The sequence below is a fragment of the Tachypleus tridentatus genome, chromosome 13 (genome assembly GCF_004210375.1).
Source record: "Tachypleus tridentatus isolate NWPU-2018 chromosome 13, ASM421037v1, whole genome shotgun sequence".
NCBI lineage: Eukaryota > Metazoa > Arthropoda > Merostomata > Xiphosura > Limulidae > Tachypleus > Tachypleus tridentatus.
The window spans coordinates 214,210,872-214,235,812 of NC_134837.1; the positions used below are offsets into that span (position 1 = coordinate 214,210,872).

General features: G+C 34.0%; 1 protein-coding gene across 1 annotated transcript in view; it reads left to right on the plus strand.

The window, feature by feature from the left end:
* Positions 1 to 4,684: 4,684 nt before the first annotated feature.
* LOC143237607 (protein tiptop-like) overlaps positions 4,685 to 24,941 on the plus strand; it is a 106,669-nt gene continuing 86,412 nt past the window's right edge. The window contains exon 1 of the mRNA XM_076477046.1: positions 4,685 to 4,847. Coding sequence (XP_076333161.1) covers positions 4,808 to 4,847 — 40 coding nt within the window. The 5' untranslated portion in view covers positions 4,685 to 4,807. The remainder of the gene's footprint in view (positions 4,848 to 24,941) is intronic.

Here is a 24,941-nt window from a genome sequence, read left to right on the forward strand (position 1 = left end):
TATACATTAATCTGTTTTATAAAGTATTCATATGGTGTTTGATTATATGTTATTACTATGATGATCTGACCATTTTTACTTTAAATTTGTGGAGGATAGACATGGTGTTATATCATCAAAAAGGTAAATAATAGTTAACCTAAGTGTGGATGAATGAGACATAAGAAAGAAACCTCTTCATATTAAACCCATATTAGACAATACAATTTGGAAGAGTACTTTCTTTGTATCTTACAAGTTTAAAAATTGCAGTTTTCTGAAATAGATTGTTACTGTATTCCTAATACTTAAGATGGTAATGTATGTATTATTGAGAAAAGGCATGAATAACAGGTTTAAGTAACTACTACCAGTAGTACAACATTTTTATAGCAGTTCACTAATATGTTCGACAAGAAGTATAAGTAACTAAATTTAACTTTCTTCTCTGCACATAAACGTGGAAAAGTTGGTTGTACAAGAATAACCTCTTACAAGGTTTTATCACATTTTCCCTATTATCTGTGGGTTATATTGAAAAGATTCTGATGTTACAAATATTGTAGTTTCTCTGTTAATTATAATTTCCATTAGAAATTGGTCAGTTTTTTTGAATTTTTAAAGTTATCATAATTAAAGAACACCTCGTTACCAAACAAAAATGGGTATTCAATAATTTAACTTCTTACTAAAATTTAAGTTTGTGAATAAAAAGATTTTTAACCAAATTTTAATCAAAATATTATTTTCCACTATTTCTTGTGTTATTTCCATGATTTCAAATAGAAATGTGATAACAACATGATAATCCTTAGATCCAGATTTCAAACACTGACACAAACCTGGTTTCTTTACAATTTAGATACTTACTTAAGTTTTTTATTTTTGTATATGGAAAAGAATATATTTTTTGGCAGCATAGACCATTCTACTGTGTAATATTCCAATAACATCACATTCTTAGACTTCTTATGTGGATTTATATTAGAGTTACTTAAAGATTTCTTTAATGTTGTTTTATTAAAAAGGACATTATATGTGTAAATAAGGAATATTCCTGTGTCCTGCTTCTTCCATCTGATATTCTTACTGCCACAGTGACCATCAAAAACTAGTATACCAGATCTGTCCAGCAGTGGTTAGGGTGCTTGACTTGTAATCTGAGAGTTGCAGGTTCGAGTACCTGTCACACCAAACATAGTCACCCTTTTGGCCATGGGGACATTATAATGTGATGGTCAATCTCACTATTCATTGATAAAAGAGTAGTCCAAAAACTGGCAGTCGATGGTGATGACTAGCTACTTTTCCTCTACACTCTTACCTTGCTAAATTAAGAATGGCTAGTGCAAATAGCTTTCGTGGTTTTGTGCAAAAGTCAAAACAAACAAAAAATCCATCTATGAATCAGTCATAAGCCATATAAAAAAAAATTCCCCACTGTTATTCATGCAATATTTTAGAACAAAAATGAATTCCAACAAAAATTCTATTCCACTCCTATCTTCTAAGGAAGGAACCATGTTAAAAGTCATGTAACTTAAGAGCTATTAAATAAAATCTTAAAGCTTAAGAACTATGCAATCACTAAGATGAAAGTGTTTATGAGAAAGGAAGAATAACCTTGTTGAAATAGTTCCTAATAAGGTGGACTTCTTAACCTTTTCAACAAAGTAATTTCTATTATAATGTGTGTTAGTAAACCAGAATTGCTAATGCATTTAACATGTAAATAATGATTTAAGTTTGAATAATATGGTAAACTGTATCAGTTCTTAAGTTCATTTAACCAGTATTTCCTGTGAACTTTAAAGAATTGTAGAACTTTTAAATTTAGTCATATTAGATGTTTGTACGTCCACATTTGGTTTGTTTTTTTTAAGCATATATTTCATTAAATCTCATAGTTTCTCTGATGGAGAGTGTATATTTTTGTGTATGAATTTTGTGCTCTTGGGAAACAAACAAGCAGATCTAAATATTTATAATGACTCATTGTTATTTTATTTTTTGTTAATGGTTGTTTCATTTGGAAGTTTAATAACTACATGTACTTGATAGATCTATACATTTGGGAATAATTCAGCTAAGTAGGCTTTTATTAAATGAAAATATATAAATTTTCAAAAAATATGAAAATATTTTAAGTATTGTTTTTGTGCACATTAATTGAGTTGTTTTGGTTTACTTAACCCTATTAATTCAGATCCTTGTTTTAAAGAAATGAAAATAAAAAAAGAGAAAATGAAGTTAACATATGAACTATCAGTTAGTTTCTGTCTAGACTTTAAAAAAAAAAATCATAATTTTGTTATGTAAATTATAAAGTATACTCTTCCTCCAACGAAATTTTTAAGAGCTTAATATGTACTCTAATTTAAATAAATATAAATCTATTACACAGCACACTTTAATAAGAAAATTTGGATTAATAGGTCTATAAGGACAGAAAATACCGAAAATTAAAAATATATGTATGTTTATAAAGTACTGGAAAATAAGTTAGAAGCTCAAAAATGACATATAATTAAGGTACCTTAGCCCTTAAATTACTGACAGGACTCTGACAGTGCTTTGTAACACATTTTTTTCAAACAAGCTTTTCATCAAATTGCTTAGGACTCCAGGACTTTGTTAGCTACGAGGTCAATTATAAGTGGTCACAGAAGCAAAAATGCGGTGAATATTACAAGTCTACACCTTACTTCTGGGATTTCCTATATAATTTCACATAGAGCGATTTTACCCAAATGTTTAGGCCAATGAGTATGATAGAATAATAGGTCTTAATCAAGTTGGTAATTCAAAGGTTATTATAAGTTTGAAAGGATTTTGAACAGTTTCTAAAACGTGGGAATGGATGACAGTAATATTTATGATCACCTCTCAAAACAGTAAAATGAAGACATGCGTGAGAAATACCTCATTGACCTACCATGAAGTATTACGTACGTTGGAAATGAACATGGCACCAAATCTTCAGTACATTGTCATGACTGGAATTACTTTACAATATTTCATGTAACTTAAAAACTGCACAGAAGATTTCATAAAGGACATAAACCTTTAACAAGATTGCTGTTATTCAAAATTTTATTTTCAATTTGTAAATTTGGAAGCAAACAACATCTAAGTAACATAAGTTTGTATTTGGCGGTTCTCGTATTGATAAAAGGTTTAAAAAATAACAATAACTTAGTGCCCTTCATTATTAAAAATATACCTGATTACTTGCAAACATTTTGTACAGATGATATCTGCTCGAAGGGGTTTAAGCCATTGAAATAAAAAATAATAACTAGATACTTTAGTATTGTTGTTCTCTTCAAATATTTTTGCACACTTATTTTTACATTTTTCAAAAACTTTGACCAAATATGCTCACCCTTTCAGCTGTGGGGGCGTTATAATGTTACGGTCAATCCCAATATTCGTTGGTAAAATAGTAGCCCAAGAGTTGGCGGTGGGTGGTGGTGACTAGCTGCATTCCCTCTAGTCTTACACTACTAAATTAGGGACGGCTAGCAAAGATGACCCTCGAGAAGCTTTGCGCGAAATTCAAAACAAACAAACAAAAACTTTGATAATTCTAAGATAAAAGAGAATGCAACGATTATTCATCTGTAGAAACACATTAATACTGTCAAAAACAGATACGATAAGTCACAATTGAGTAAAGTAATGGATTATTGTAACAACAGATAATACTGTCACAGCGATAGAGCATAAAGAACAAAGTTCACTGGCTCAACGGTTGGGGGCTTAGAACGCTAAAAATATGGGTTCGATAGCAGCAGCGAGTACAGAGCAGATGATCCATTGCATATCTTTGCGCTTTAACAAAAGTTTTCTAGTGACTCTCAAGGGTAAAAGTTCTGAGGCTTATAAGGCAGTCATTTTGGGTTCGTTTCCTGTGAATACCAGTAAGACTACCAGAGAGAAGAGTTATAGATGTTTACAGATTTTTAAAACATTCAAACTGTGATTATAGTGTAGTATTCTCAATTATATTTGTTGAAATTCAAGAGTTTGTTCTTAACATTTTATTTTTTAAATCTGTGGTCCACAACCACGGGTTTTGTAGTGGTGAAATATATGTTCACCGATACGCTTCCCCACTCCCCAACTAGGGTCAATTAGCCCGAGCCTAAAGCTCAAAGGGTGCCTTAGCCTTAAAGTTAAATTTATATTTTTGCATTTGTTAAATTTCTTGACTTATTTTTATGTACCTCCTACTCAGACGAAAATGTGACTTACACTCTCAGCTTACAGTTGCAAATTACATATATAAGTTAAATATTTAAACTGTTTCACTTTTCTTTAGGGCTAATGATTGTCATATTTTGTTTTCGTGTGCCACCTTTTTTTGCTTTTGGTTGTTTATTTATTGTAACGTCTCAGAGGACCTGCCCCCAACTTATATTGATTATGCTGAATTTGTTAATTTTCGAGTTTCTTATATATCTCGTGGTTTCGCCCATCTCACGCACTTTAAAAATCTTAATTAATTATCATTAATTAGGTGCAAGGTTTTGTTTTTAACCGAACGTAATTAATACGTCAAGTAATTGGATGTAGCTGCGATCATAAGAACATTAATAATAGTCACTAGATGGCGTAGTACTCTGAAAACGTCATAGATCCGCCCTCAGGGGCTGGGAGTTCCCATGATGCCAAGTGCAGTTCATGACGTCAGAATATCTGAGCTTACTGAATGGTAAGTCGACAGCGTGAAGTGCGCTGCGTGTGATCACACCTTTCTGGAGCGCTTTTCAGTGTAAACGCCTGTCACTCCTATAACCGGAATTGTACGACACACCGTCGAAACATGCCGAGACGTAAACAAGATTGGCCGAAGAGAATGAAATGTAAGTATTCCAAATTTTAGTTTCGCGAGAATTCTTCAGTGTAACGTAGTTCTACAAAAATGTCTGAGAGTTAGCACTGAAGATTCAGAGTATGGCAATGTGCGTGAGACAATTTTTTTTTGTCTTAGAGATTAACGTCTCTTCGCTGACGTTGTTCGTTAGTTTCGATGTTGGACGTTTTGCGGAAGACTTTACAGGACTTTCTAAATCGTTCAGACCTTACCAAGAAAGGGCGGGATTAGAAATTAACAAGAACAGGATATACGAACCATCTGTTATTTATTCATTTCCATCAATCATAGCACTGTGGCGTGGATGTCACGTTTCTCCTGTACACCACTTTATAATCCCTCGTCTATCCAACACTGAGTAGTTATAAAACAAATCGAAAAAGCATTTTAGAGAAGAAATGACAACCCAACGTTTCTTTAGAAGAATTGTAATATATTTTTTAAAATTTTACACGTTCTTTCACTGACGTATCTGGGGAACTTTTCGTGGATAGTCAATCTTTGTTTGAGAAGAATATGGTAAGGGTTTCTTCTTACAGTTTCGTGGCCATGGAAACTAAGAGCAATATGCAATGATGTAACTATACCAAAAGAAGTATATAATGTTTTATTTATATCTCCGTTTCTCTTTTTTTTTTTCCACGGAAAGTGTAAAAACTTAATTTCTCAGAGCACTGTACAAATTCATTATTTATATTATTTTCTACGTGATTCCCGTTTCGGCCGTAACACGTGTGTTTGATGAATAATTTCCTCTCAAGAGATGACTTATCATATCTTCGAGGATAAAATATATTTTTAACTGCGCCCTCTAATAACGTGACTTTTACAAACTGATTCATGCTTTAACTAAATACGGAAAGAATGTAGTGACCAAGGTCTTGAAGAGCTAGTTTATCAGATGGCTCATGTGATAGTGAACTGACTGACTCGTGTTGTTTTTTTCAAATTCAAAGTATCATTCTTACGTTGTTGTGAAGTGGCTTTAATAATGGAAGTACATTCATGTTCCAGTAATCTTTGATCATTTAAGTCCAAATTTTAAAACTAAAACCCACCTTCCCTGTGTTGTTACGAAACAGTAAATATTGATCCAAGTCAACATAAACTAGTTTCAACTGATAGTACTGCTACTAGTATATTTTTATACGAGAAAAGTGATTATACCTGGACTTCATTTTACTGTGTTGGCTAATAACGTTTAGTTGTAATGCGCGGCCAGGCCTCAGAGTTCTGAGCACAAGCACTTTGTAGATCTGAAAATAAAAACAATTAAATAAATGATATTTTGGTATTAATTCTCAGCCTAAAATTTTGATTTCAACTTCTTTTTTAAAATAAAATGGATGAAAATTAGGATTCGCATATTTGATCTAGTTCACATCATAACAGTTAGTCATGAAAGTTGATGATACCAGCAGTGCTAGACCATTATTATGTCTGTCGTATCCCAGCTGACTTGATGAACCCAAGTACTGAGCGAAAGACTTCGTCGGTATTGGATGTGGTAGATGTAGTTTGGTTGACGTGTTATAATTTAGTCTTAACTTTCATTCATAAGTTCATGAAATTTCTCTTGTCTGTTTTAGTGTTCTAACATAATTTCTATAAGGAATAATTATCACGTATGAGAAACTTTTACCGAGTATTGGGAATTTTGGTGTTATAAGAAGACAAGCAAATGCTATTCGTACATATTTATTAGGCTCCATCTAATCTTTTTTTGTGTGACTAAATTGGTAAATCTTCAATTTGGACGCAATATTATCATTTATTGCACATATTTCTCAGCAGAGTTGACTTATGTTTTTAATAATAAATCACACTTTAGCTTATCTATTTTAAATTTTTTCTTTTAGATCTTTCTAACTTAGTTTAACATTAGTGTTATGTTTTTATCTCTTGTAGTTGTAGCTTGGATAAACCAGGTAACTTGTGTTATACTGCTATGTGTTTTCAAGATGGTGGTTAGAGTATTTTGAGGTTTATGTCACAAATGTCAGTGAAAGGTGTATAAATTTGATCAGATCTTTGGGTTTCATCTGGTTTTCAACAAATGAGTAATATTGAAACGAATATTCTTATTTTAAAAAAACCAACGATTTATTACACCACAATAATCGTTTTTATAAGATTCTTTTTGGTCTCAAAGATACAATAAAATAGTTAATAACTTATTATACAGGATAAAAAAAACACGATAAAAGTGTGTAACACAGACTGATTAGATTTTTTTACTTGTGTAGTCACTTATTCAATATTTTATTGTATTTTTGAGATTGGGAAGAGATTCATTTTAAAAAATATTTTGACTTTGAGCATATGTATAAATTACCCGGCATGGCCAGGTGATTAAGGCACTCGACTCGTAATCTGAGGTTCGCAGGTTCGAATCTCCATCGCACTAAATATACTCGCCCTTTCAGTAGTGGGGTCATTATAATGTTACGGTCAGTTCCACTCTTCACTGGTAAAAAGTAGCCCAAGAGTTGGCGGTGGGTGGTGATGAGTAGCTGCCTATCCTCTAGTTTTACACTGCTAAATGAGGGATGGTTAGCGTAGATAGCCCTTGTGTAGCTTTGAGCGAAATTCAAAACAAATTTTATATATATATATATATACACTCAAACAAGTACTGCTTAAATATCAAAATGAGTAGTGTATTAAAAATCACCATTGAACATTTATAATTTTTGACAGGTCAATAAATAGAAACACGATTTTATTGGATTGTTTTCTATATTACATATATCATTTTTTAAACAGTTTAAGCACTTAATAGGTTATTGTCGAAACATTTCGTATAGTTGGAATCGCAATATTATACGGGTATATTTCATTCTATCCTTGGATATAACTTCACTCCACTTGTACACCGCCCAGGGCCGTAGGAAGTAGTAAAGCCAGTCGGGTCATGACCAAGACACCTTTTTTTTTTTCATGGCACGTACAGCTACAACGTGTGTATTAAAACATGCTTATTTTAATTCAATACGCTGCACAATGTCTATTCAACGTTCGTAATTAAAATGGCTTATGATTCCATTTCATATCATTAAATTTTCAAACACTTTCTGGGGGGGGCATATCTCCAGACCACCCTAGAAATAGCACTGTGGCAGTGGTCTGATTATAAAAAATGCCTTTATATATGTGATTTATAAATTTGTATAAACTACAATAACAGCTCATATTTAGAGCTTACAACTGTGTCACAAAACGATGTGTTTCTCCAGTGTTATGTACAGCTAACTTGTCCTTTCTATAACCGTTATTTTATTGAAGTGTATATGGTAATTTACTTTTTAATTCTGTTTATATGTTTTGAAATACGGAAGACTCGATTTGATAATTTTATTCATATATATTTGAGGGTGTGAAAGACTTCCATTTATGACATTTTTTTCTCTGGAGATGTTGAAGGTTTACATGTATTTCAGAATGCGAAGTGCATGTAGCCCTCCTGCAGCTTTGCACGAAATTTGAAACAAACCAAATCAGATTCCCATTATAGTTCCAGAGATTAACGGCTTTTTCCACCTGCTTTTATTCAGCGTGAAACATTTAACGTGTATTCAGAAAATGAAATCACATATGTAAAAGGCTTCCGATTCTAAGTTCGATCCTCACTGTGGATGCAGCATTAATAGTCCATTATATGGATTTACGCTAAAGGATGAGAAAACCACGTGAGTTAGATGGCTTATCGTTGCTAATTGCAACTGAATGAAAGTGTAACACATAGTAATAATTATGACACTCACACTATAGAGCCAGCGATGCCATTCGCCCAATAACGAGGTTTTCCAAGCTACCTCAGATACAACGGACATAGTAACAGTGCTTGACATGGTATTTATGTTGGTAGATTGCGTGACAAGTGTTACGGCGTGAACTGGATTAATATGGTGAAATATTTTCAACAGTGCTACTTGTGTCACATCACATGAGAATTAGGGAACAGGTAATTTAACATTATATTATTTTCACGACTTAACCTGCTCGTTATTGAGAAGAAATAACGAAATTTACCACAGAAAACGAAACTTTCAACAACCATTGAGGGAAATTGCCCCATAGTGGCACAACGGTAAACTTGAGGACTTATAACACTAAAATTCAAGATTCTATCTTTGTATTAAATACAGCGCAAAATATCCCATTGTACGGTCTTGCACTAAAACCATTTTTAAGTGTGTGATATGTAGGAAAGGTTTAAAAACTTTATCATAGAAAACAATTCCCCTTCCCTGGTGTTTTAATATGTTAAAAATCGAGTTTCAATACCCGCGATGGGCAGAGCACAGATAGCCCATTGTGTAATTTTGTACCGAATATAAAAACATAAAAAGAAACGGTTTGATTTGGTTTGAATTTCATGCAAACTACACGAGGACTATCTGTGCTAGCCGTCCCAAACTGAGCAGTGAAAGACTTCAGGGAAGGCAGCTTATCATCGCCACCTACCGCCAACTCTTGGGCTACTCTTTTACCAAATAACAGAGTGATTGAACGTCACATTATAACGTCCCTACAGCTGAAAGGGCAAGCATATTTGAGTGGACGGGGATTCGAACCCGCGATCCTCAAATTGCAAGTCAAACAAGTAAATAACTGTTATTTTCACTACATAAAACGCAAAGAGATTAAAAAAATGGTTCAGATGCATCTAAGAATGAAAGTAATTGAAGAAAATTATGGCTGAGAGAAAGGAGAAACACAAAACAAACTTAGGCCTATCTTGAAACTGTTATATACCGGATACGTTCTGCTGTGTACGGTTGTTCAAGATATAAGTTTAATTTATAACAGTGACTGATAAGAAGTTTGAAATCAACACATATAAGTTTTAAATGCGCCCCTACAACACCTTTATTGTTATTGGAATAATGTATTTCATAAAAATGGTACAAATATATCCAGTTCAGTAATGCACTGTTATCTATATCTTAGAAATAATTTTGTGACTACTAACAAAGCGTAAAATATTTTGGCCGAAAACAACAACAATAATAATAATAAAAAGAGCGGCGAATCAAATACAAGTCTTTCATTGAGGTGTCATTTTCATCAAGTCATCGCAATCACGTAGTTTAACTTTCAAATTACCGACCTTTTGTTAAACTGTCAACCGCTCGTGAGGAGTACATGTTGCATAGGATTGAGCAATGTTCAGTGTAAAAATAATAATAAATATTACGTTAAATCATCTATTTTTTAGTAATTCTAGATGTGAATTGTAATATTAATGGTATTTTTACTAACATTTTTGTGACTGATATATCATTAGGAACTCCGTAACCAAGAAAGCCATAGACCAACCCACAAGCAGTTTAGTGTATAATAGCTAGGGGAAAAAGTGTTCGAAAAGACGAATGGTTTCCATCTGGTTGATGTAGAAATAATGTTGGACAATTACGTAGTCAAGATAGATTTATGACCAGTAGATATAACGTGTTATAGCCAAGTCTGTGTATTTACGTAGTTTACTTCTTCGACTGTTTGTAAATGCTTTTTTACTTAACAAAAGAACCAACCATACAAAGAACTAATCATACAAAGACTTTTAGTTTGTATTCTCAAATCTTTGAGACATTTGACACGTTGTGTACATCGCCTTCTGTTATTGCACAATGACCGAGGAAACTTTAGGAGCTAAAATCGCTCTTACATAAGCTTATATCATATGAATCAGGAGCGTAGGTCAGCGCCAATACACTTTCTATATACCACACTGTTGGAGAATGACACCACGTGACAAGACAGGGCGAATTCAAATAGTGTAGAGACAAATGACTAGCTCTGAATACGCCACCACCCACGGCGTTAATAAGGTGATCTACATTCCACGTGTGACTGGCCAAGTGGGATCTGAAACCCGTGTGATTTATGTAGCTTTACGAATTCTTAGCAGAACTGCTGATCCTTTCCATATTTTTGAGACCTTACTGTCAATGGTCAAGATTTATTTCGGATTATGAGGGTGACTCCCGCAGGAAATGTGAGCCTCGTAAAGTACCTGTAATGTAAGTCCCTTGACAGCTGTATGAGTTGATAGGTTGCTGCTTTATGTACCTCTAACAGGAGCCACCTCCCTCTGCTAGAACGTGAACTGACTTCATACACTTGATAGTAGGTTTCGCTTAAATTTCCTTCTGATCAGATCTCTGATCGGATGTATTGGATTATGCCATCCTACATGTATACACACTTTCGCCTCTGATCTGTTTACTGCCATCCTGTCTACGTTGAATGTGTATTTATCCTGCCTTAACAGCTTCGTTTTTCTTCACTATCATTCCATCTCAGTATGCTTCCTCTTAATAAGAATATATTAGTGCTTTTTTACATACGTTTGGGTGTTTTCGTTTATGTATAGCATCGTCTGATAGAGGAACTAGTTTCTTTGTTATTATATAAAACTAAAGTCGGAAAAACCTTACAATACCGAATGCATTCCAATCGTCCCTCGAACCAGAGCACTAATCGAAACAACACGTCAATAAAAAAATCAAAAGTTAAACTTCCTAATTCTCTTCGTGAATATCGAAAGTTTTTTTTTTCTTTTAATGTCAGAAATTATGTCACATCGTAACGTACCACAAACTGTTACTATCATTGTATTATGGGATTCGAACAACCGAGATCAACAGTGAAAGGAAGAGTTGCTTTACCAAGTGAACTATCAGTTTTCACTTCTCTGTGGGCTCATGAAGCTAAAATCCGGAGTTCGATTTTTCATGATGGGGGCCCAGTATGGATAGTTTTGCATTTAAAACTAAATGCAAAGTGTGTTTTTTCTCTCTTTGTTTTTTAAGTGAGAAGTTTTTGTTATCGAGACATGCAAAAGAATGCTAGATATTTTAGGTAACAGGTGGTAAGTAAAGTACAAGATAAACTGGTGCTCAACATAAGAGACTTAAGTTGTGTAACTGCGCAAACTGACTAAGTTTCTACAAGTGTAGCGACAGACGATTGAACTCGACGTTTCAGGTAACTTCCGATGTTTCCTGCACTCGCTAAGTTTAATTAGCTATATTAAGGGAAGCAAAATAAACACGTGGAACACAAACTGTGATGCAGAAAAAATTCTATAGAACAAGATCCAGGTAACCATTTAACGTGTCGTACAGCCGAGTGTTTACATTGTTTTTTGTTTTTGAATTTCGCGCAAAGCTACACGAGGGCTATCTGCGTTAGCCGTCGCTAATTTAGCAGTGTAAGACTAGAGGGAAGGCAGCTAGTCATCACCACCCACCGCCAACTCTTGGGCTACTCTTTTGCCAATGAATAGTGGGATTGACCGTAACATTATAACGGCCCCATAGCTGAAAGGGCGGGCATGTTTGGTGTGACGGGGATTCGAGCCCGGGATCCTCAGAATACGAATCGAGTGCCCTAACCATCTGGCCATGCCAGGCCACCAAGTGTTTGAAAAACACGTGAATAACATGTTCACCATAGTGCCGCATGAATATAGAGCAAACTGTTTATTGTTGTTATTATTAATACAAAAACAGCATTTGCTAATAAAGGCTGAATTTAACACCTTGCATTAAACCAAAAAGTTTCACTGGGCTTCTTAAAAAATTATTTACCAAACTTTTCTGACTCTACTTGTCTTTTACTATACTTGTTAATTAAAACGTTAATATATGCTGAACAAGTTAGAGCTATTTGCTCTGAGCCTACCGCGGAATATCGGACCCCGGATTTTAGCCTCATGAGCCCACAGACTTAAAACGCTGAGCCACCGTAAAGAAGTGACTATGTGTAATTAAAGAAAAGTTTTTTCTTTCTCTCTCTCTTTTTTACGTCAGGTTACACTAATTAATTACTATACATAAAGTTTTATGATCAGTAGTTGTCAACGGTAAGTCTCTGAGCTAACATTGCAAAATCTGGGGTTCAATTCCCCACGGTAGGCAGAATGCAGATAGACCCTTGGCATTGTTAGGACGTTTGATTCGCACTTTGCGGGTCACGGGTTCGAATCTCCATTAGTGAACATTATCAACCATTAAGCCATGAAAGCGTTATAATGTTACGATCAGTCCCTGTATTATGCGGTAAAAAAAGTAGTCGAAATGTTGGCGGTTGATGGTATTGACTAGCTGCCTTTCCTTTAGTCTATCACTGCTAACTTAGGAGCGGCCAGTTTAGATAGCCCTCAAAATTTCAAAAACATCAAAAAACCTCTGTCCTATCAACTAGGACAGCTGTAAGTCTTCGGATTTGCGACGCTAAAATCTGGGGTTCGATTCCCACCGGTGGACACAGCAGATAGCTTGTAATTAGGGACATCTATGTGCAGGTTTTTGCTTCAGCTGAAGTGTGCGCAAAGCTACTCGAGCGCTATCTGTACTAACCGTCCTTACTTAATTGTGGAGTGATAGACTATAGTGAAGGCAGCTAGTCAACGTTACCCACCGCCAACACGTTGGCTACTCTAATCGAATAATGAGACTTGACTGTCACTCTTGTAACGCATCTACGTCCCCAAATTGCAAAGATGAATTTATGTTTTTTATTTTATTTTTACGGTGGTAATATGAATTCTCAGTTCGAAGCTGCACACACAAAATGCTGGTCCGAGACCAACCAACTATACGTAGTTAGTTAGGACTTGTGTAGATTTGCGCAGAAAACTGGAACGTTCAAGTTAATAGTGGAAAACGTCTGTATTGCGCATACACTTACTATTTTGTATATGTTCTAGGGTAAAATTTATAATAATAAAAATACGGAATATTTCCCAAACACAATATAAGTTTTCATACTTGGTTCAACATCACTATAAACAGCTCCATAACATTTATTATTTGTTGTCTTATTTATAAAATAATACAAAAAGGGAAGAAACCAAGTGGTTTTACTACTTACTGTCCCCCACTAGAACAGTGGTAAGTTTAATAATTTACAACGCTAAGATCAGGGGTTCGATTCCCCTTGGTGGGTACAGCAAATAACCCGATGTGGCTTTGCTGTAGGAAGATCACAGTTGTAGTTACTTTTCTGAAGTTCAGCAACAAGCTTCTTGTGCCATATAATAATTTTGACAGTGGAAGACAAAAACATACATTGACACGATCTTATGGCCCAGAGCCCAGTAACAAATTTCTTGTTATGTATTTTCTCTTTGAAAACATGGCCAGGTGTGGCACTTCTCTCGTAATTTGAGGGTCGCGAGCTTGAATCATTGTCTCATTAAACGTGCTTGCCCTTTACGGTCAGTCTCACTACTCGTTGTTAAAAGAGTAGCCCAACAGTTAGCAGTGTTTGGTGATTAATAACTCCATTCCCTTTAGTCTTACACTGCTAAATTAGTGACGGCTAGTGCAGATAGCCCTCGTGTAGCTTTGCATGAAAATAACAAACAAACAAACAAACAAACACAGTCAACTTATCACAAAAATCAACAAAGCATAGGAGACATTTAGTTTGATTCGAGTGGATAACAGAATGATCTACGATCGAATTTGGATTCTGAACCACAACAGAAGACTTTTCTGGAGAACTGTAGTATATTAGAAGCCGAAACGTAGGATAAGAATTAATTAGTGATTAATTCCTAGTAATAATATAGTAGTAATTAATTAAGAAGTAAACTTATGTAATAATATACTGATTTTTGAACACATTACGTTAAATGATTTTAATAAGGAAATCAGCAAATCGGTGACAGCAGTACTTGATGCAAATTTGTGGTGAAGCGATATGTATTAGAACTATAACACTATGTAACAAAATTTTTACTTTTTCTTGTTCCTGGGCAGAAAGTGTTATTTCCCAATTGCTTATGCCTAAAGTAAATGGAAAAGACCTATTTTTATTTCAAACTTTGCTTTTGTGACCTGGGAGCGTAAAACGAAAAGATGATGGGAGACTATATTTGGGGACTGATACGTGGAAGTGATTTACATTACAATCGCAAATCTCGAAAAACTACTCACTTCTAAACATTTTTGTATAACTTTAGTATAAATACATGTAAATCTTGATCCATATGTTGTTTTATTCAGACCTTATGTAAATGAAAATGTGTAAATTTGCTCGTTTTTACATAGATAGAAATTAGGTTAAATCTAATTTTCATTATCCAAGTCACAAAAACAAAGTTTGAAGGGAATAATGGCCATTTTCTGTACTTTTACAACAAAAGCAATTAAAAATAACACATACTATCCAAGAACAAAATTTATGTTACATAGTGTAATTTAATATTGTTTAGTATTTCGTAGGTACAATGGCGTCATCAAAAACTGATCACCTAAGAAAACGTTATGTAGCAGCTTTTGGTTTTACAAAAAATATTCCTACACTCAGATCACAAAGATGTGTTCCGATTGGGGATTTAGAACTTGACAAGATGCACGGCCGTCAGATAGAACATGACCAGTTAGTAATCTACTAACCATGATTACATTTAGGCATTTAACAGTGGTTTGTTGTGTTATGGTCTACTGATTCTTAACAATGTCAGTTGTTTTGGTAGTAAACAAATATTTACCATAAATGCTTTAAAAGCGCACAAAAACAAAACTGCACAACATTTACACACTGTGTGCAAGAGATTGAACTTGGAAATCATTAGCTTAATTATTTTAGCAAAGCAAATTTTCGAGAAATAGTATTATAAGAAGTTGTTTGTTTTGAATTTCGCGCAAAGTTACACGAGGGCTATCTGCGCTATCGCCCCCAATTTAGAAGTGTAAGACTAGAGGGAAGGCAGCTAGTCATCACTACCCACCGCCAACTCTTGGGCTACTCTTTTACCAACGAATAGTGGGATTGACCTTCACATTATAACGCCCCCACGGCTGAAAGGGTGGGCATGTTTGGTGTGACGGGGATTCGAATCCGCGACCCTCATGTTACGAGTCGAACATCTCAACACACCTGGCCATGACGGGCCATTATAAGAAAAATAAGTAAATCTAAAAGGCTTTTACTCTGTACGTCGTAGGTCTACTATCTATGCTGTGCCAATCTCAAAAGTGCCTCCCGCTAGTACAACAGTAAGTTTATGGATTTACAATGCTAAAATCAGGGGTTCGATTCACCTCGGTGGGGTCAGCAGATAGACCGATGCGGCTTTGCTATAAGAAACACACACAATCACAAGAATCGAACACCGAATGTTAACGTTGAGTCTTCGCGCTTACCTTTGATATATAGAAGAGAAACGACCTCGTATCAGAACGAGTTAAAATTTGCAACTAACATAGTCAACGTAACCCAAAGCGTTTCAGGAAAACAATCTATACTGATTTATTCTTTTTCTTTTTGTACATGTACGTGTGTGTGTGTGTTTCAATTTTACTATGATAAAAATCACAATTATTTATTTTAGTCTGTTGGGATTGTTTTTACGACATTCAACTAATTACATAGAAACGGTAGGTTTTACTACAGACTATTTAAAATGCCAAAAGGGACAAGGTAAACTTTGGTATTTTTTCTGTTCTACGTAGATAAGTGAAAACGACGAGTCATTCACTTATATTTATCCAAAAATCCTTTCTTAAAATAATAGTAATAAGGTTTTTATAGATAAGGTAAGTTAGTTGCTATAACAGTGGTGAGTAGAGTTTGCTGAAATATCCATAATGACTCTGGCTAGATTATCATTAGGCCTAATTCGAACACCTTTCTAGCGGTAAACCTGGTAAATGACATTTACTGTTCTTGCTTAAACGCCTAAGGGAAAATATAGCCAGGGTCCTATCTTTCAAGTAATATAAAAATCTGTTAATGTTTATTATACTTATTAAACTCTAATGTTACATCATAATAATTCTTACACAGTTTTAATGTTTCTCCTTAGGCATCAGGTATCCTTAATTTTTCCCGACGAAGATTTAAAAACACGATTATAGTTAATGTTACACATTATCTAAGGTACCACGTCTGCTGCTGTTGATTAAAAATGTGGTGTTTGTTACCGGTATGTTACTCAACTGATCCAGGCCTAGAAACAAACATTCAGGTTTCCGAAAATGACCGACATTGTAATACAGGTTTACTTCTAATTTAGTGTCATTATGCTGATGTAAAAGAAAAAGAAAAGATGGTTTGTTGATGATAGAAATTTTGTAGTTGGGATTTTTTGTTTTTAAATCATCAGTATTTTGTGATATGACTCGCGTTTACGTGTTTCATAAATGAGTTATTTTGTTTTGTTTTTAATGTTATTTTCATTAAAAATATTGGTTGCAATATTTAACATATTTATTTATTTTATGTTTGTTTATTATATGCATAGATTATCTTGAAATGTTAACTTGTTAAAATTAATCTGAATCTTATTAGCCGGCCGACCATTGAAAGATGTTGTTAGGATTATGGCCGAAAATGTTGATAACAGAAAAAAATACCCAAAAGTGCATTTTAATGTGTGTATGTAAGAGAATTAGAACAGTATATTTAATTAGTTACATTCATTATTGGGTGGCTTTTTAGTTCTCATCTATGCAGATTGATTGTTTCGATCAGAAATTAAAATTAACCTTCATCGAAGTAAACGATTGGGTTGCAATAACAGAACAAGCATGTGTACAACTCATTGTTATTTATATATACACATACACAGATACAATACAGAGAAACGAGGTGAGAATGGTATAAAAACATGTGCTAACTTCAATTTTTTCAGCTAATTCTCACACTTTCAGTAATCTGTGTTTGTTTGTTGGTAGTAAACCACAAAAGTAAACAGTTGGCTTTCTGTGCTGTGCCCACCATGGGTATCGAAACTCTATTTCTAGTGCTATAAATCTAGTAGCAGCTCAGGAGGGTAAAAATTAAAGCTGTTGTGGCTGGTTTACACAGACTGTCATACAACGTGTAACTTATTAGTGATGCTTTGAAATGTAAGTTATGTAACAACTGCTTTGTAGAGAAACATGATCATTCTAAAACAAAGCAGTAAAATGAAACCTGAACAGATGTGACGACAGATATAATTATCTCATGTAAACCTCGAAATGCTTAACTTATTAAAGTTCTTGTATAATACTGTATAGCAAGATGTACTGATATTTAATCTTCTGTGGACACTGTCTGTCTGAAAACCTAAGGTTTTCAGCTTTTTGGTGTTCAGGTAATAATGGCACTGGTAACATAAACTACGGTAATAGTGTTAGTTGTAACAAATAATCTGGTGTTAATGATACTGATAACATAGACTACGGTAATAATGTTAGTAGTAACAAATAATCTGGTGTTAATGATACTGATAACATAGACTACGGTAATAGTGTTAGTTGTAACAAATAATCTGGTGTTAATGATACTGATAACATAGACTACGGTAATAGTGTTAGTTGTAACAAATAATCTGGTGTTAATGATACTGATAACATAGACTACGGTAATAGTGTTAGTAGTAACAAATAATCTGGTGTTAATGATACTGATAACATAGACTACGGTAATAGTGTTAGTTGTAACAAATAATCTGGTGTTAATGATACTGATAACATAGACTACGGTAATAGTGTTAGTAGTAACAAATAATCTGGTGTTAATGATACTGATAACATAGACTACGGTAATAGTGTTAGTAGTAACAAATAATCTGGTGTTAATGATACTGATAACATAGACTACGGTAATAGTGTTAGTAGTAACAAATAATCTGGTGTTAATGATACTGATAACATAGACTACGGTAATAGTGTTAGTAGTAACAAATAATCTGGTGTTAATGATACTGATAACATAGACTACGGTAATAGTGTTAGTAGTAACAAATAATCTGGTGTTAATGATACTGATAACATAGACTACGGTAATAGTGTTAGTTGTAACAAATAATCTGGTGTTAATGATACCGATAACATAGACTACGGTAATAGTGTTAGTAGTAACAAATAATCTGTTGTTAATGATACTGATAACATAGACTACGGTAATAGTGTTAGTTGTAACAAATAATCTGGTGTTAATGATACTGATAACATAGACTACGGTAATAGTGTTAGTTGTAACAAATAATCTGGTGTTAATGATACTGATAACATAGACTACGGTAATAGTGTTAGTTGTAACAAATAATCTGGTGTTAATGATACTGATAACATAGACCACGGTAATAGTGTTAGTAGTAACAAATAATCTGGTGTTAATGATACTGATAACATAGACTACGGTAATAGTGTTAGTAGTAACAAATAATCTGGTGTTAATGATACTGATAACATAGACTACGGTAATAGTGTTAGTAGTAACAAATAATCTGGTGTTAATGATACTGATAACATAGACTACGGTAATAGTGTTAGTTGTAACAAATAATCTGGTGTTAATGATACTGATAACATAGACTACGGTAATAGTGTTAGTAGTAACAAATAATCTGGTGTTAATGATACTGATAACATAGACTACGGTAATAGTGTTAGTAGTAACAAATAATCTGGTGTTAATTATACTGATAACATAGACTACGGTAATAGTGTTAGTAGTAACAAATAATCTGGTGTTAATTATACTGATAACATAGACTACGGTAATAGTGTTAGTTGTAACAAATTATCTGGTGTTAATTATACTGATAACATAGACTTCGGTAATAGTGTTAGTAGTAACAAATAATCTGGTGTTAATGATACTGATAACATAGACTACGGTAATAGTGTTAGTTGTAACAAATAATCTGGTGTTAATGACGCTGGTAACATAGGCAACGGTAATAGTGTTAGTAGTGACAAATAATCTGGTGTTAATGATACTGATAACATAGACTACGGTAATAGTGTTAGTAGTAACAAATAATCTGTTGTTAATGATACTGATAACATAGACTACGGTAATAGTGTTAGTAGTGACAAATAATCTGGTGTTAATGATACTGATAACATAGACTACGGTAATAGTGTTAGTAGTAACAAATAATCTGGTGTTAATGATACTGATAACATAGAGTACGGTAATAGTGTTAGTTATGACAAATAATCTGGTGTTAATGATACTGATAACATAGACTACGGTAATAGCGTTAGTAGTAACAAATAATCTTGTGTTAATGATACTGATAACAAGGACTACGGTAATAGCGTTAGTAGTAACAAATAATCTGGTGTTAATGATACTGATAACAAGGACTACGGTAATAGTGTTAGTAGTAACAAATTATCTGGTGTTAATTATACTGATAACATAGACTTCGGTAATAGTGTTAGTAGTAACAAATAATCTGTTGTTAATGATACTGATAACATAGGCAACGGTAATAATGTTAGTAGTAACAAATTATCTGGTGTTAATTATACTGATAACATAGACTTCGGTAATAGTGTTAGTAGTAACAAATAATCTGTTGTTAATGATACTGATAACATAGACTACGGTAATAGTGTTAGTAGTAACAAATAATCTGGTGTTAATGACGCTGGTAACATAGGCAACGGTAATAGTGTTAGTAGTGACAAATAATCTGGTGTTAATGATACTGATAACATAGACTACGGTAATAGTGTTAGTAGTAACAAATAATCTGGTGTTAATGATACTGATAACATAGAGTACGGTAATAGTGTTGGTAGTAACAAATAATCTGGTGTTAATGATACTGATAACCTAGACTACGGTAATAGTGTTAGTAGTGACAAATAATCTGGTGTTAATGATACTGATAACATAGACTACGGTAATAGTGTTAGTAGTAACAAATAATCTGGTGTTAATGATACTGATAACATAGAGTACGGTAATAGTGTTAGTTATAACAAATAATCTGGTGTTAATGATACTGATAACATAGACTACGGTAATAGCGTTAGTAGTAACAAATAATCTGGTGTTAATGATACTGATAACAAGGACTACGGTAATAGTGTTAGTAGTAACAAATAATCTGGTGTTAATGATACTGATAACAAGGACTACGGTAATAGCGTTAGTAGTAACAAATTATCTGGTGTTAATGACGCTGGTAACATAGGCAACGGTAATAGTGTTAGTAGTAACAAATAATCTGGTGTTAATGATACTGATAACATAGACTACGGTAATAGCGTTAGTAGTAACAAATAATCTGGTGTTAATGATACTGATAACAAGGACTACGGTAATAGTGTTAGTAGTAACAAATAATCTGGTGTTAATGATACTGATAACAAGGACTACGGTAATAGCGTTAGTAGTAACAAATTATCTGGTGTTAATGACGCTGGTAACATAGGCAACGGTAATAGTGTTAGTAGTAACAAATAATCTGGTGTTAATGATACTGATAACATAGGCAACGGTAATAGTGTTAGTAGTAACAAATAATCTGGTGTTAATGATACTGATAACATAGACTACGGTAATAGTGTTAGTAGTAACAAATAATCTGGTGTTAATGACGCTGGTAACATAGGCAACGGTAATAGTGTTAGTAGTGACAAATAATCTGGTGTTAATGATACTGATAACATAGACTACGGTAATAGTGTTAGTAGTAACAAATAATCTGGTGTTAATGATACTGATAACATAGAGTACGGTAATAGTGTTGGTAGTAACAAATAATCTGGTGTTAATGATACTGATAACCTAGACTACAATGTTAACGTCAGTGACAAAAACTTATGTCCGTAATAATATAAAGAGGGACATTTTTTATCGTATAACATTCATAAAAAATAAAGTCTTCTCTGTGTTATCGGGTGTTTCAAAAATGAAGCTTCGTGAGCTACCTCTTGAAATACAGTTGGTTGACATGGGAAACGTGTAAAATAAGCTTGTATTGTATAAATGATTGACGAATCTTGGTTGAAATAGAAGAAATAATGATTTATATAACTTTAATGACGTGTCCAGTAACAATCATAAGTTTAATCTATTGTTAAAAATATCTGGTGAAAAAAATGTTGTAAGTGACGTGTAAAAGAAGTTCATACAATATAGAATTTGTATCAAGACAAAGTTATACAAAGAGTTTTTTGGAAGGTTATAAACATCTGGTTTGTTAATGAGGAAAATTTAGACAGGATTTTAGAAAGATTCTTTATGAAACAGTATGACATCGACTATTGTTAGTCCTAGTTTCAGTGTTATATTGCTAGCGTTATGATAAGGACTATTGTTTCCGGCTGGATCTTCGGATTTGCAATGCTAAAATCAGGAGTTCGATTCTTCTCGGTGGACACAGCAAATCGCCCTATGGGGCTTTGCTTTTTGAAAAAAACACAGACATAACGACTATTTTTGGTGCTAATTTCAATGTTATACTGTTAGTGTTATGATATTGAATACTTCCAGTGCTTGTTTCAGGTTTATTCTGTACTTAATAGTTAGTAAATTTGTTTATTTTATAGGAAAGCCACAGTAGGCGGGGAATCGAACCCTGGATTTTAGTGTTGTAAGTACGTAAACTTATCACTGTCCCCCAGTGGGGTACTATACTGTTTGTGTTGACCTGGTATAAGCTACGAAACCAATAAGAATATGTTTTCATGCCTTATGGTTTGTTACCAGTTGTTTACATAAGATAGTTGAATCCCCAAATTAATTATTACCATATTCCTGAGCCTGAATTCACAAATCTATTATCTTATGCACTCACGAACAAATAATAGAGGTGTGGGAGACAAATTAAAAGCGAAGGGGCAAGGTTTATTTGACCAATCAAAGCGACGGAATGCATGGCTTAACCACACCCATTACGCCCGGAGTCTAGAGCTAACTTAGAACCCTGAAAGCGTTCGTGTTCTGGATTAAATTGCACGCGTTCATTTGCTTTACCTGGAAGTAATTTTCCCAATTTTGATGCATTTTCTTTGGAACAGATTAAAAAAAATTGTGGGGTTTCTTCCTACGCCATCGAATTTAGTCATTATTAACGTATGTGTGTTACAAATTACTTACACTTATCTATCTACAGCAAATATAAAGATAATAAATACTACGTACATGCGTTACTTGTTAGGAATATATGTTAAAATAATTATATTTTTACTGTAAAGAACAAACAATATTGTGAGTTTATTCATTTTTGGTGTTCAAATGCCCTTTTATTTGCTTATCTCTAAGTATTCTTACTTATACGTTTATTAATTAACGCATTATTGTGTGAATGGGTAAAACTGGAAACAATAATTAAGTTATATGAGTAAGAAAACAACTGATTCGATGTACAGTTGTGTGTAAAGAGCCAATTACCGAGTATCTCTTCTCCGCTGATTATCCTAGCCTAACGACCGAATCGTGTATTACCGTACATTGTCTTAGTCTAACGACAGAAACATTTAATAGAACTATTGTCTTAGCCTAACGACCGAATCATGTTTTACCAGACGATTGTCCTGGCCTAACGACTGAATCATGTTTTACCAGACGATTGTCCTGGCCAAACGACCGAATCGTGTTTAACGGAACGATTGTCCTAGCCTAACGACAGAGCTTTGGTCTTCTGAAAACTAGACATTTAGAATATACATTAAACATCATTGTTTTCACAAGTCTCAAACAAACGAAAAAAAATACTGTCTTACTCGGTTCATTATTTTTGTCGTAAGTCCATTTCTAGTGTACTAAGTTTAAATGGTCCCTGACACTGTGTGGAGTATTAAAATGCAGAGTATTGTTTTTTTATCAACATTTATTGTCTGGACAATGACAAAATGTAACTTGATGGGTAAACTCTTGACTAGAGCAGGATATAATGGATTCTTGATGATGAGAAACCCACATGAAATAAAAATGTATCTCAGAACGGCTGGTATGGGTATTAACACTTTTATTGATAAGCAGAGAACAACGTTTCGACCGTCCTTGTTAACCTGAAAATGACCTAGAAAGGTCAAAACGTTGTTCTCTGCTTATCAATAAAAGTGTTAATACCCATACCAGCCGTTCTGAGATACAGGATACAGTGGAATACAAAATTAATGAGGAAGCCCTTGAAACTGGGGTGTTCTCAGGTTTGACTGAACTGGTTTACTTGGAAATTGGTGTTAAGATGTAAGTCAGAACAAAAGTCTAAAATCAATTTTAAATTCTAATAAGGGGAAAACAGGTATTTTGAAGAGGGATACTTTTTTTTTATTTCGCTCAAAGCTACTCAAGAGTTGTCTGCGCTGGCCGTCCCTAATTTAGCTGTGTATGACTAGAGGGAAGACAACTAGTCATGACTACCCACCGCCGACACTAGGGCTACTCTTTTACAAACGAATAGTCACATAATAACGCCCCTACGGCTGAAAGAGCAAGCATGTTTGGTGTGACGGGGATTCGAATCCGCGACCTTCCGATTACGAGTCGAGTGCCTTAACCACCTGGACATGCCGGGCCTCACCGAAAGGGGGGATACATACTGCATTCTTTTTTTTATAAAATGTATGATCAAGTAAAAAAAAAAGATAATATTATTAATCAACAAAGACGAAAAATAAAAGTTATAATAATTAGAATACATGGATGTATTAGTTGGGTGCCCGCATTATTCACAACATTTTCAGTTATGCGTGAAGTTATGTATCAATAGTTATCTTGCACGGTTCGTGAGTTTTCGTTTTCAGGTGTGTGTTTTTTTTTTTCACAAAGTGCTTGATGTATAATCATTTCTAATACTTCTATGTAAAGATACGATATATTTTCAGGAAGTTTACCCTTTTGCTGCAAACTGAAACTAAACGTAATGATTTCTTCTGCAATTCCTCAAAATATATACCGCTAGAGGACACTACCGTAGATAATTTGCTACATACAAGTGGACATTTTCTAAATTTGTTGAGAACACTTCTAACTGTGTGGGCTCTATTGGAGAACAGGTGTTTTTCAACCAGCGGGAGACGGTAGATTAGATCAAAGTGTTAACAGTTGGAAGCAAGGTTACATCTACTGTTTTCCTCCTCTGTTGGTGACGAATGGGGAACACCTTCTGTGGTTTATCCCATAATGGTTCGATGACATCTTTAAACAATGCTACTTGTCAAATATTCTCACGCGTCTAGACGTGCAATTTTGGCCCCATAATTTTTTTGTTGTCGTTTTATTGTATATTACAGATAAGACGAAACGCATAAAAAAATAAAAAAATGTGTATAATATATATAAGCACTTTTTAACGTCATAAAGCATGGTTATACTATAT